A 14302-nucleotide genomic window follows, 5' to 3' on the forward strand; every position below is an offset into this window, starting at 1 on the left:
TGACAGATCCCAGTGAAGTCCCGTGCGGACATGAAAGGGTATCCCAGGCAAAAAAACATTGGGTCCAACTGCGCACTCCAATTGGAATCAAATGAACTCTGAAGTCAGCTGACTGAACTCGAATCGAACTTGGTAGCCCACAGTTTCCTTACTTTTATTCGGGTAGTCCAATTGGTTCTAAGGTTTCAACTGGATCGTCCAAACGGGAGGTCCAGTTGGAATTCCAGTTGGAATGTGAAACTGGGCTTCCCATTTGGGTGACTTTCCAATTACTTCCAGTTGGTTTCGATATTAAAGCCTAATTGGAAGCCAAAAATTTCCATGACTGAGTTCTGCGTATTGCTCTGTACAAGCACAGAACAGCAAAATAAGGTTCCTGGCAAAAAGATAGTAACAGCTTAAACTGCCGAATTTTTTCGTCATTTACACCAGACATGGTTAAATACAATGAATTCCCTTAACAGACCATGCAGCACCATTGTTTTAAGGAGGAGGATCCAAAGAAGTGTATATAAACCTGAAGAAAACAAATTTCAGTGGACATATATTGAACACTGGATTTGCACTACCTTTTTAAGGCTTTTTGTTCCTATCGTTTATGCATCATGCATGCTACCTGTGGCCAACTTCGAGGTGCTGGTTCAGTTGGGAGTGGACAGCTCAGCAGCAGTCCTTATCTTATAGGCTCTAATTGGAATGTCCTAATGTATATTCGGAATCAATTGGACAGTCCAGTTGGAACATTCGATTGCAATGCTCCAGGCATTCCGATTGGTGCTTCCAAAAACACAATTGGGAATGTCCCTGTGGAACCCAGTGGTTTTGTTTTTGCCTCGGACATCCTTCAGTGATGCTGCAAGTGGCCACAAAGATATGTATTGGACATTCCAGATAGCACTTTCGTACTTTCCATGGGTACTGATCATCCACGTGGGATATACATGGGATATCCCTGGGATGCAACTTTCTGGTATACTAATCTCTCAAGTATATCTCGTCATGCGAGATTTAACCTGGCACCATCATGGGCGTTTAAAAAGTCTGCACAGTTGTGTCAGTCTCTTAGAAATAGGGCACTCAGAAGCACAAATTATCTCCACACAATTGATGCTTCTTGAATCAGCAAATTTTTTGCTGAGAAGGCTGTCTAAAGGTCCTGCTTAACTTTGCAAGGCTGTCTTTGCCATGTTAAACGGAGATGTTCTCTTTCAACCCTAAAACCCACCAGTGAGCAGTCCAGATTCCCGGTCCCGCTGCCGGAGAGGAGGCAGCCATTTTGCTTTATTTCCAGCGTGCTCAAGACAGACGCGTACACGTGAGGAACACAGGAGAAAGAACACTTGGAATGAGCTCGGTGGTCGAGGGCCGCCCGCAAAGGGCGAGCAGCCACACGTGCGCACAGGAGCTGGCCAAAAAAAGCCCTCAGACGTCACCACGAACCGCCTATGTCATCACCAATCAGCCAGGCTGGACAAAGTTTTATTTGGTGGTGTCCACAAGAGAAGACACGACCCAATCCGTGCACCACAAATGCTCATCCTTGTACAAGAAATATGAGCATCATGCTGCACGCGAGTGCAACCAAAGAGCAACTTCCGATAACGATAGTAGCAATGCATCCCTATGGTGCAAGCAAAGGTACCGTTTTTTCCTAATGGAGCCTGCAGGTGTAGAACAAGTTTTCATTACTTTACTTTTCTTCGCCTATTGTACCTATCGCGTTGAATTGATTGGCGCAAGATAAATCTCCTCGATCGCCTCTGCACAGGATCGGCAGAGACAGACATGCAGCGCCGTTCATGACCTGCTCTTGTGCGCATGCGCGACCGCTACAAGAAACGGGCCAGGCAGGCCCGTCGCGGACAGACAACTAAGACAGAGAGAGAGAGACAGAGAGCGCGAGCAAGAACAGGCATCATGGGCATCGTGTACGACAACAGTCCGGTGGTGATGGTGGTGGTGGTCTCCCGCCGCATCCTGGAGGAGCGGCCCGACAAAGCAGACACAACAAACAATGCATATACCGACAGGAAGAGGAAGTATAGAAGAAGAGGTGCGCATGTTGTTGCACTTGTCGCACAGATGGCGCCACACACAATAAAATGAAGAACACTGAAGTTTTCCAATCAGACACACCAGCAACGGCAATATTATTACATGCACACGCACACACGAGGCGACGGCTACAAAGAGCGCATCAGGCACCCTTCCTTGGCCGTTCCCGTCAACTTTCATATAACACTCCCGTAGATAACCCCGAGAAAAAATTTCCAGCATTGGCCAACTTGATTTTATCAACTAACTACATATAGGCGACTCTACACTCAAAAGCAGCAAAAATGCAATCCCGAGCTGGTTTGTCCAGTGGGGGGAAGGGGGGTTGTGTGTTTGTGTGTATGCAAGTGCGTCCCACCCCACTTTCCTTAACAGAAAAGGCTTTAGAGAGGATAAAGACATAGGTGTCGGCGGAGATTAAAGACAGAAGTATGATGGCAAGAGAACACACCAGGGAATGCCCGAGAAAAAAAAATATAAACACTCAACAAAAAACAAGAACAACAATTTTTTTTCTTTTCTTTAAAATAGAGAGACAAACGAACTTCGGCTGCAACCCGCACACGGGCCGCGCTGAGCTCTCCGCTTATGCGAGCTGCTACTGAAGCTCGAATAAATAAAAAAAGGCTATATTATTCATGACCACCCAGCTTTCCTGGGCGAATGCCTAACAAAGGCTTAGACAATGAACTCGCACACATACAAGTTCCTCCACAGCCATCAGCTTTCTCTTCTCGGAAGCTTCCCGATGCACACTCACAGGCTAGGTACCAGGAGTCCGCGGACAAGATTTTCAAATTGGTGGTTAACGAGGCTGCCCAGCTCCTTTGTTCTACAAACTTTACTAACAAAGAGTTATCAACTCACAGGACAGCTTTTTTCTGTTAAGGCCTAGGTCTTATGTCTCATAATCGTTCAGTCTTGCCCCCAGTGGCACCTGAACACTTACAACGCACCAATGTAGGCTAGTTGGTGAACACTAGGCTAATGTATGGCAGTAGCACGAAAGGACACTGCACAAGGACATGCATTGACACACGAAACGGATCTACTAACGAAAGTGTCCCTCCTTGTAATTGTGCAGGTGTCTTTCTGCGCTAGCATACAATACGTTCTGTCCCCAGCCAAGTCCGTAGGTCAAATTCTAGCTGTCCCAAGCCTGGACTGTATGTCATGTTTTGTCAGGAGTGTGCAGCGGAGACTCATCAACTCTGTTCCATGCAAAAACCCCCAAAATTCGTGCTGCAGTGGCAGCGATGTGAGACGCAAGAGCTTCCAAACTCCCCCATAAGGTGCGCACTTCCTTATACGATCATCTTTATTTTTAAACCCCTAACGGCAGTATACGTTGCTATGTATAGCTAAAACGCGAGCGTTTGTCATCGTTCGTGCTCCCCCGAGACTAACGAACGCGTGCTCGCTCTATAACTAACGCCTAGACTTCACCATCTTTCTCGTAACAAGTAGCGTGTACAGAAGCGAGGCAATCGGCTGAGTTAACAACAGGCTCGCCCGTCCCGAAGCGACCATGCAACACGTTCGCGCACTTTCAAAAACTTGATGACACTCCTCTGTACACGATATGATATAGGCGCCGCACACATTTTTCAGAAACGCTCTTTCTCAGCAGCCAGCAGAGTGTATAGATAGAGAGCCTACTCGAGTGAATGCGTACCGACAAGCAGCATGTACAAAATGGCTTGCACTGACGTCACATCATGGCCTCCACGATCATGAACCTAGGACATAGCCGTGGAAAAACGAAGATGGGAGGGTCAGGGGAGGGTGTAATGTGAACATCTTGAAACCTATACCCACATATAACTCAAGAACAAAGCAGCAAATGCACCTCAACAGAGCGCCTCCGACCAAAGTCATCAATGCACTGTCATTTTGCAGTCATTTCTTTCCACCTGCTGGCAGTCTGCCATGACATCATAGCACATGCAATGACACCACAGTAGGCCAAGAGCTCATGACAATTAGAGCCTCATGTTTTAGAGCCCACTGTGAGTGCCATACGCTGCTTAGTTCTTGAGTTGTATCGGACAATGGACATAAAAATTTACAGCAAGTTAGGCAAGTGCATGGCCATGTCACATAAGAATGCCATACACTGAAGAACAATGAGCGAGTGTTTACTGAAACCCAAATCATGAGCATCATGTCAGCAAAGTCTTATCGGAGCCCATGCGGCCACGCACCTAGGAAAAGATTGGATGAATCAAAGTGAACAACTCCAATGGAAGTTGATCAGCGATGACTGAATTGTGTACTCCCTCCTAGATTATTTCCCCAATATGCACGGTGGAGGACTGGTGTGTCTACCTGGAGCACCCAACACAGAAGAGACCAGAGCGTGTGCCACTAATACATGACACCCAGGACGTTTTACCCACCCACGTTTGCAACGTTTTACCCAGCACACTCATGACCAAAGCAACGGCCATGATGACGTCAGTGTAATACATCATGTATAGTTAGTACGTATGAATCAGACCACGTCTACTGGGCGCCAACAAAGAAAACGTTGCAAGGCTCACTTCATAAAACACTTAACACGTGAATGCACTCATGCTCCTGGCCAGCACAAAAATGTGCGGCTAGCTATTGAGCCAGTGACATGAGACTCAGCAGCAGAACACCACATAAACCTTAGAAAGCTCCTCCTAATCTCACAAGGCAGCCTAACCATTAAAAATCGTTTCTTTGCGTACGGTGGCCCAAAAAGTGAACCAGCCACAGCAGTTCAAACAGTTTCCTTTTCCAAGCGAACGCAAGGCATTCAAAGAGCCACGAGGGCACTGTACAGGACACATTTCCACAGTCACGGTAGACTGTCCGGACTTTCCAGAAACACCAGCGGACACAACTGACCTTAGTTTCATCAGCGGCACGACCATTCCAATCACACCAAATTGCCAGACTGCGCAAAAGAATACTGGTGGAGCGACCGAACTGGAAGCGAGCGCATCCCCTTACAGTTGCTTCACATTATGCTCAGTTCAAACAGTTCAGACTATATTACTGAGGCGGATAAAGTAAAGTACCGGTCGAACCCCCTAACCCCCTGAGGAAGAATGGCTTTTGACAAGCAGTAGGTGCAGCTAGGCAGGCTAAATGCCTATGCGACGTGAGGCCGCTGCATGCGCTGGCAACCGTGGTGATGGGCTCGAACTGGACTGGGCAAATTTCATGATTGCACACGTCAACCTTGGCAAATCGCGAGACACAACATGGCTCCTAGGACAGTGATGCCTGCCACAGCGAGACCTTGCGCGCGCTGCCTTGAGGTCAGAACAATGATTGGATGCAGGTCAGTTGGTGTGACATTGAAGCTGGAAGATCTAGCGCAGGCCTCAACAAAGAGCATGTGGACACAGGAACCACAAGACACAAACACTTGGACCGCGGACTAGCATTTGCAATCCTGCTCGTGGATTTGCGTCATGTGCTTCCTATGTATTCAGTGCTGCGCAAGATCTCCAAGCTGGGGCCAGTACTGACACAAAGCCAACACTGTCGCCCAGCGCCACGGTGCCATTGCATCAGCGAGTCAGAAGCTATAAGCTAGCCCCTCTCGTCGCCGCCACAAGAGACTCTACAAAGGCGAACAAACCACAACAACGACAAAAAGGAGGGAAAACACTCCGGCAGCAAAAACCGCACCGCACAACTCCCATAGTACCCCATGAGGCGTAAAGAGGAAGACTCGCAACCATACAACCATGGCGCAAGTGCTCCTCTCGGTTGCCAGGACAGCGTGCGGCCTGCCAACCATGGAAGAACTTGTTAGAGTGAGCTTCCTGCCTCTTCAAGGTTCACCGGAACAACACCTGAGGCAGTCGCCAGCTGTCCCGCGCAAACCGTTTGTTGACCCAAGAGAAAGAGAGCGACTGCAGCGCCGCCGACATCATCGTCGCGGACTACGACCGCACGGCTTCGTCTGGCGGCGACGCTCTGTGTGGCTCTTTTATTGCGGCGACGGCAGTGGCCGCTGCAAGAAGCGAGGGCTGCGCAACACCCCGACCGACTAGTTAACGGGGACTGGGTGGTGAACGGGGAGGGTGAACGTGGGAGGGAGACAGGTGGTTAAAATTTAGGTTTGTGCTCAGGGTCATCATCGGAGGTCTTTAACGTCCTTGGAGCCGAAGGCCTGGATCATCTGTTCCTCGTACTGGTCGATGTTGCGCATCATGATCTCCTTGCAGGGCCCCAGGAGCCGCTCGAAGGCCGACACGTCGAGAAAGGCGAGCTTGACGGCCCCGACCGCGTACACCGAGGCAGCGCGGGGCTTCTTGGTCAGCAGTGCCAGCTCTGCAACAGCGACAACATCCAAGGGCAACACACGCGCGGATCAGACTGGGGCACGTGGCACTGAATGAAGACACGTGCACAAACCAGATAACATCACGCACAAAATGGCACCAAGGAGGCTGGAGGCACCATGTATAAGAGTTCTCAGAGAACCTGAATCGAAAGAATGCGGCTGCTGCCAACCACGTACACAACTGCACGCATAAGTCGACACTTAATATAAATAGGACCCCCTCCCCCACTCACACACAACCAGCCAATAAAATATTTACTCTGAATGTATGTGAATATAAGTCGACACTCCCCAGCCCCTACCGTCACATTACTTCTCTGTGATGTAGTTTCCCATGGGATATGGGATCGCAGAGCGTGTGCAATTTTCATAACGATTAAAAGCGATAAAGGAGCACTTCCACACTTGCGTGCAGCTCAGCTGACTAGCCCATAGTAAATGGAACTCCCAATGGCCTTATAGTCTCGGGTTCTGGCACAACATGTGCTCCAGGGGGTTGGTCACCAGAAGTTCTCTCGCGCTGTGTGCAGCTTTACCGGGAAAGCGACCATTAGCGATAGTGGGCCGAAGCAAACCATAAATAAATTAACAAACAAAAATAAACATTGCCTCGACTGGGATTCAAGCCCGCAGCACAACGAACAAATCAGCTTCCCTGGCCACTGCACAAGAGCACAACGCTATCGCTGCAGCCAATCGCACCTCGTGTTAAACTGCAACACACTGTCATGCTGTGTATTGCACACTGTCATCGTCTTCAACTAATACTGCTGTCACACATTCATACACACTGCAACTAATACTGCTGTCAGGCTAATATACACATTCGTACACACTGTGCATTGCACATCGCTGTCTTTATCAACTAATGCTACTATCGAACTATTATCGCTAAGACATGCCGACCACCTAGCAAAATCAAAACAATGAGTCTACAGAGCCTTTGAGACACCGAGAGAGCTGCACTAAAATTTCGCGTTAGGGAGAACCCTAATCATCATAAGAATTTGTTTTCATTTGTTTTTTGAAGCATGCAGATCCATGCATCCTGCTGAGAACCCGCAGTTCCACACAAAAGACAACCCCCAATTTCGTATGGTCATTTTTGTAAAACAAAAGATCCAATCATAAGCTGAATTATATGGTAGCGTTACTAGTAGAACCAATAGCTTTGCAGTACCTTATCCATTGCCGGCAGTACATTGAGAAAACAACTTGTGTAAACCGAAGCTATAGCACCAATCCATGTTCTATAGCACAATAAAGGGGTATTGGAAGGCAGCAACAATGACAAAGTTAACAGCAGAAGTCAATGCCACTGCAGCAAACACTGGACAATGGCAACCATATTTCCAAGGCTGGCAGCGTGGGGAAACAGAATCTGATATTCTGAAAACCTTTTCGAGTGACTCCTACAGAGGTACAAATGGCACAGTACCTGGCAGTTTAAACTGAAATGCAAGCCTCTTCGCATTTTGCTTTGTAGCAGAAGCAACAGTCAAACTGACCACCAGCAGTGCTTTAAAGCACCTCTGCATGCACTTCAAAGTCCTGACTGAATGTTTCGCAGCAAATATGTGCATCAAGAAAAGATGTGACAAGTACTTGGGGCTGGTTGCTTTCCTGGGCACCGATGCCCCCATAAATCAAGGGGCTTTTAACACATCTGTGACACTACTGCACAGTGCTCTCTCTCTCTCTCCCCCATATAGTAATACCTGTATCCAGGGGGTATAACTATCAGCAGTCCTTAAGTAAGTAACAGCTTGCAGTGCACTTATTTTTCCCTGCCTGAAAAAGTACCGCATCACCTCATACATAGCAAGCTCAAATTACTGCTGCACATTTGGCAAAGCTGCCCTCTACTGCCACTACCTTATTTGTAGAATAGTGTTGGTATGATGACACTATGCACAAATAAGCAAACACTACCAAGACACTGAGATATGCTAGAGTGGCCCACCGTAGCTCAACTAAAGAAAAGTGCGGGTGAACTAGAAAAACAGAGAGTTTTAGCTGAGCGGGTTTGTGCGCTTGCTTCGCTCAGCGAGCTAGTGAGAGCGCTACTGCGTATGCGCGAAATGCTCAGGCGGGAGCGGGCGAGCGGAACAGCTCCTCAGCCCCGCTCCCACGCGAGCCAAGCGGAGCCCGGAGCGGCGCAATGAGTGAGCCTCGTGCAAAGCCTTCTGAGCTCGCGCTAGCCGAACCAAACGTAAACATTCAACATGGCAGCCGCCAGCGCTGCTTCTGCGACAACAGGAGTGGGTCTTGCAGGACACTTTTCAGCATGGCGAGCAGGTTGCAGGCGGCATCGGGTAACTTTCGAACGCAACTCGACCACGATCGATGCTCGCACGCATAGCGGATGAATACAACCTCTAGAAAACGCCACAAATGCATACACGCGCACGCTGAGAGAAATGGCTTGCGTTGTCTTGACTTGGCTCTCGAAGTGGCAGACTTTTCAATTTTTCATACGAAAACTTCACTCCAAAACACCGCTGCTACCAAAAAGCATACATCAAACGTAAACAGCTCTTATTTATTTATTCACACATAAATCAGAGAGGCTTACGCATAACTATTTCCTCACAAATCCAGTTACCACCACTAGGTGGCGCAACGAGGCGCCTCGCTTGTGCAGACGAGGAGGACCGTGAGGAGACGCAACGCTAGAACTCTACTCTTGTGCGACGCTCCACTGTAGCTCCACTGGGAACTGCGAGCGGAGCGTGCAGTAAACCCGATCTGCTAAAACTCTCTATTAGACACTCCTACGAGAATATCTCTGATGCAGTATAAGCTTAGAACCTATAAAATAAGTACCTTTGTTGCTGCAAATGTGAATACAAGAAAAGCTAAGACGAAATCACAGTAAAATAAGGGAATCAGAAAAGAATATCAGAAGTGCACAAAAATGACTGTCAGTTTCCTTCATTGTGCTGTCACCCTGTGGTTCAATACATACCCAGACATATAACGAACCACAAGGTGGAAACACCAGACGGGGTGACTGGTGTGTTTACTACCCTCAGTCTCTAGCATCGTTTTTAGTGAAAGTGAGTGCTCTTGCTTCTAGAAACACCCAGACTTACTCACAGCCTATGCAGGGTGACACAGTGAAAGCACAGTGATCCCATGATGTCTGACAGAAACCAGCTAGCCAAGCAACTTGCCCTGCTTTCTTTCAAGCGTCTGTCAATTCTAGATGTTTTTCTTCCATGCAATTTTTTTCATTACAGTTTGTCTGTTTCCTCGATAACTGGCCTAGAAGCTTCTCCCTTCCCATCACAGTACTCACCTCCAAAGTAGCCGCCCTTGCTGATCCTGGATACTTCCGTTTCGTTTCCGCCCTGCACCAGCATGCAATGCACACATCATCAAGCTGTTACGCTAACGACTGTTATACTAGTACTCCACCTGCTAAACGTCAGTTAGATGTTGATAGTTCTACATTTATCACAGACTAGTGACAAAGAAGACCTCCTCTGAGTGCTGCAATTAGCACAAATTTTGGTTGAGTTTTGGCATCACATCTTCCCCATCTTGTAACCTGAGAGCAATGAATCAACCCCCTTACATTTTCTTATCCCTTTTTTTCTCTCCAACAACAGGCATTACACCATTTGAATTACATTAAAACGTGCAACCGACAATGAACAGTTCAAGTACAGAACAATTCCCGATCAGTTCTGAAGCTGAGTACAATAAAGAGAGACACTGAAATGATATTCACTTATGGCTGCTTGTTATAGAACACCCCATAGTTTGGTACATATTTTGTTTGCAGCACTTGTCTTTGTCCCACCTTTGTTACGCTGTTCACCCACCATGAATATATTTTACCTTCAAACTGTTTTACAATTAAATAGGCGACACTTCAGGTGTTCCATAGGCGCTACAGAACACCTAAGGCCCCATCTCCTAAGAAAGAATGAAGTGAGTTACTGAACCCCAGTGGCATGATGCCAAAAACTTGCACAATGAATTATGTTGCAAAAAAAAAAACTATCGAAAGTTATTATCTGCATTAATTTCAAATTAATTTAAACATATAATCAGAGAAATATTATAAAAACCAGCTGCAGTGCCCAGCAAAATTAAGAAACGCATGATTCAAGACAGAGCTTGGGTTTACTTACGTCTTTCTTGACGCAGATGCGCACTGTGCCATCCTCGATGAAGTACATGCCATCGGCATCATCCCCCTGCAAGTAATGCACACACACGGGTCACAGGATGCAATGGCAGAATCTCTGAATGGCAGTGCATATACAGAGTATGCACATACATCTGTTGTATGGCACTGGCACAGGCACAGTTTTGCTCACAGTGCAGCCATTTAGACATCAAAACTTTTTCCTATAAATAGAGCCCATCACATAGGCACATTGAAGGCGTTTGAGGGTCCTTCACTTATGAAAGCATGGCTACATGGCAGAAAGAACAATCAAGCCTTGGACAATAAAGGTTACAGAAGTGTAGGCGACCATTGAGGAGGCATTAAACCTCAAAGAAACTATCTAGCATTAAGAAATATAAAAGGGTAAAACCCAGCAAGAAGGAGATCTAAGAATCCAATTACCGAATAAAGACACGGTATAAGATATATATATATATACAAAATTTCAGGGTAATTATTTGTACCGCTATGTTTCTGCTTTTGTTTTAAGGATGCACAATTAAATTTCTGAAACCAGTCCTAAAAAGTGATTCTGGTATTTGACCTTCTGGCAGACCTTAGCACCTCATGACACACCTGTTTCTCATTCCTTCCCAATTTTGGTACTCAAGCAAACTGAAACCATGAAAGAACTTTCATGACAACTGCAAGACAGGATTAGCAATCTGATTAGCTTTTCATATGAGTTCCCACACTTCCTTGACCACAGATCAGTAATGACGGGAAATTTTTAATCTATAATGATGAAACAGGGCTAATCACCTATTCCTCCACCTAGAAGAATAAAAAAAATTTTGTACTGTAGTGCTTAATTACTCACACTATGATGGAAGACCGGAACTGCATCTGTCATATTTGTATAGCAGCAGCTAACTGCATGAAGTGAACAACATGACCCTCCCAGAAATACTCAATGCTACAGTACAAATTTGGTTAATCATGTGTAATAAGCTGAATAAAATTGTCTATTCTGTTCTATCATGACACTGTCCATTGAGAAACCTTACAACTGGCATTTCAAACTTATAAGCTAGTGTACCGTGAGTGCTCTCTTTCTTTAATCAAGACATTCCATTATAGAAAAGCCCGTTACTAAAATGCCTGTACCAGAAATGTTCCGCTACAGAACCTGTCCAAGCCCTTGACACCATATAACACCATATGGTGGCTTTGACACCATAGAGCCTTTGACGCCAAATAACAAAGAAGAAAAAACAAGGCCAACCCCTTTCCAGCTGTACAAGAATCTCAAATATATCGCACAATATTCAATGACGCTACACATGACTTCATACCACAAAGAAGCACGAAGTGAACTTTATCGGTTGAAAGTGTTTTTTGTTTCCATATCACTGAATATTGAGGAGCTGACAGTGCCAGTGGTTCATTGTATGTAACCCTTCCGTGCGCCATTTTTTGTTTTATTGAAATCAGTTATTTTCTTTCACCTAAGTAGTACATTCAGGCCTCAAAAAAGGTAGTTTGTTATACCCCTGTCAAGCGGGCAAGTTAAGTGCACTTAAGGAGAGTGTACTTCGCTGTAAGTACACTTTGCCGCATCTAAACGACGCAAGTGGAGTGTCACTCGCGGAAGAGTGCACTCCGCTGAAAGTGCGTTCACGGACCACACTTTGCTGGCCGAGTGCGTAGCCTCGACGCCAGCGGTTCCAATGGTACAAAATGTATAGTGCATAAAAAGTACTTACAACTTTATTTTACGTGCTATAACACTGTTTTCAGAAAAAAAGTTCCCTGGTTATAGCTACAAGCGAAGCAACAAAACAAGTAAACGTGATCAGATGCAACATCGCTGCCCGCCGCCATCTTGTTTGTTGTCGAAATTCTGGATAGCCTTGGCTGGTCTTGGCTTTTCTTCTATTTTCATTTTTTTTCAACGTTAAAAACTGCTGAACCTCGTTTTATTTGCGCTATCACGTTAAGCAATCAAATATTATGAGTCTTTTTTTCTTTTCCATCGTCCTATTCAGAAATTCCGCTCATTTTCTGTCGCCATTTTTTTTACTATGAGTGCACTTTGCTTTCCCGTTTAGCACTGCGTAGCCCAAAGTGTCACTCGGGATGCCGAAGCGCACTCTCCGTAAGTGCACTTAACTTGCCCGCTTGACAGGGGTATTAGTTTTTGAGCGTGAAAGACCAGCGGGTAAGTTTTTACAACGATATGGAGAATTCCGTACAAAGTGTCAGATTTGTTAGAAATAGTGACATCGAAATGTTTTCGTGTGTCAGGTAAACACCCTAGGAATCATGGAATCATTTTTCGTTTCAAAAGTGCCCATTACGCCCAAAATTGAGCAAAAACCTTCAATGTTTTCATTTGCAACAAAATCCGTCTGCACAAAAATGATGGACAACGTGCTACCTAGCTCACTGTTTAGTGAAACGTTATTTACGGCGTTAGCTACATGGCACAAAAAAAAAACAACTTATTTGCAACAAGAAGGGTGCTCAATTCGATTAGGACAATGAACTCTCCGAAAAAGCTTTGAGTTTGCTGTATACACAATTGCGTACAAAGCACCTGAAAGCGATAACAACTTTCACTCAAGGCAGTACCATTCAGTTTAAATTTTAGTCCACATTAAAACAGTCAGCTCAAATAAATGCAAAAAACCATTACAGCTGTTTCCGTCGTTACAAACAGAGCATCAATGCTTTTTTGGAGATCCTGAAGTTATCAAAGCAGCAGCAAAGCACTGCAGTGCACACACTGCTGCATTATTCCTCAAACGTACAGCCTCTGTGAAAAGTACAGAGCCCAGGGACATTGTTTCCCAATCTTGCAGTGTGTCACCAGCATTCCAAGCCTCCTGAAGGTGAGAAGAGCTCTACTGCACGGACCCCAGTGTACTGCTTAAACGCAAGCCCCTTCAGGTCTTTACTTTTGGCAAAGACCGTGCTATTAACAGTGATTCAGAAGAATTTTGCTTCACAAAAAAAAGAAATCAAGGCGCACTTCACCCCTGCAAGATTGGTTTGGTTTATGGGATTTTAACGTCTCAAAGCGACTCGGGCTATAAGGGACGCCGTAGTGGAGGGCTCCGGAAATTTCGACCACCTGGGGTTCTTTCACGTGCACTGACATCGGACAGCACACGGGCCTCTAGACTTTCACCTCCATAGAAATTAGACCGCCACAGCCGGGATCGAACCCGCGTCTTTCGAGACAGCAGTCGAGCACGATAACCACTGAGCCACCGCAGCGGCGGACCCATGCAAGTGTATCTAGGTCTTTTAAGAACCACTCCTTAAGCAAAAATTTGGAGAAAGGTGCACATAAAGCACTGAAGTGATGGTTGAACGAACACACCTGCTTGATGATGAGTTCATCCTTGTACGACCGAGGCATCAGGGCATCACACAGGTTCATCCGTTCGTAGCTCTGCAAACATACACAAACAAAAAAAATTTGAGCATCGAACAAGCGTCGCTCAATACACATGGCCCCAGGCAACTGCCAGAACAAATGATGTGCCACAGTTATCCCAACACAGACACTTGATTGGCAAGCTATAAAGTGTTATGAAGTAAAGCAAGTGCCAGCTCCATGTAGAGACAGCAAACTACGAATCAGGTCCAATGGCCAAATTTTTGAACAGAATGCTTTTAGCAATTCCTTCATGTTAAAGTAGTGTTTGTAAAGTATCTTCAGCGCAGAGACCAAGGACCTTTTATGGATTCCCGAAGCAGCACTCTGGCTAATGACACTGCAGAAG

At 46.0% G+C, this 14302-nt stretch overlaps 1 protein-coding gene across 2 annotated transcripts in view; it reads right to left on the minus strand.

Annotated features, from left to right (window-relative positions):
- Positions 1 to 1241: 1241 nt before the first annotated feature.
- Pka-R2 (cAMP-dependent protein kinase type II regulatory subunit) overlaps positions 1242 to 14302 on the minus strand; it is a 133680-nt gene continuing 120619 nt past the window's right edge. For both annotated transcript variants that reach the window (XM_089552729.1, XM_089552728.1), the window contains exons 7-10: positions 13897 to 13968; positions 10528 to 10593; positions 9687 to 9738; positions 1242 to 6372 (exon numbers count right to left, since the gene is read on the minus strand). In XM_089552729.1, the coding sequence (XP_089408855.1) occupies positions 6176 to 6372; positions 9687 to 9738; positions 10528 to 10593; positions 13897 to 13968 (387 nt within the window). In that variant the 3' untranslated portion in view covers positions 1242 to 6175. The remainder of the gene's footprint in view (positions 6373 to 9686; positions 9739 to 10527; positions 10594 to 13896; positions 13969 to 14302) is intronic.

The sequence above is a fragment of the Amblyomma mixtum genome, chromosome 7, assembly GCF_055824585.1.
Source record: "Amblyomma mixtum isolate Tamu chromosome 7, ASM5582458v1, whole genome shotgun sequence".
NCBI lineage: Eukaryota > Metazoa > Arthropoda > Arachnida > Ixodida > Ixodidae > Amblyomma > Amblyomma mixtum.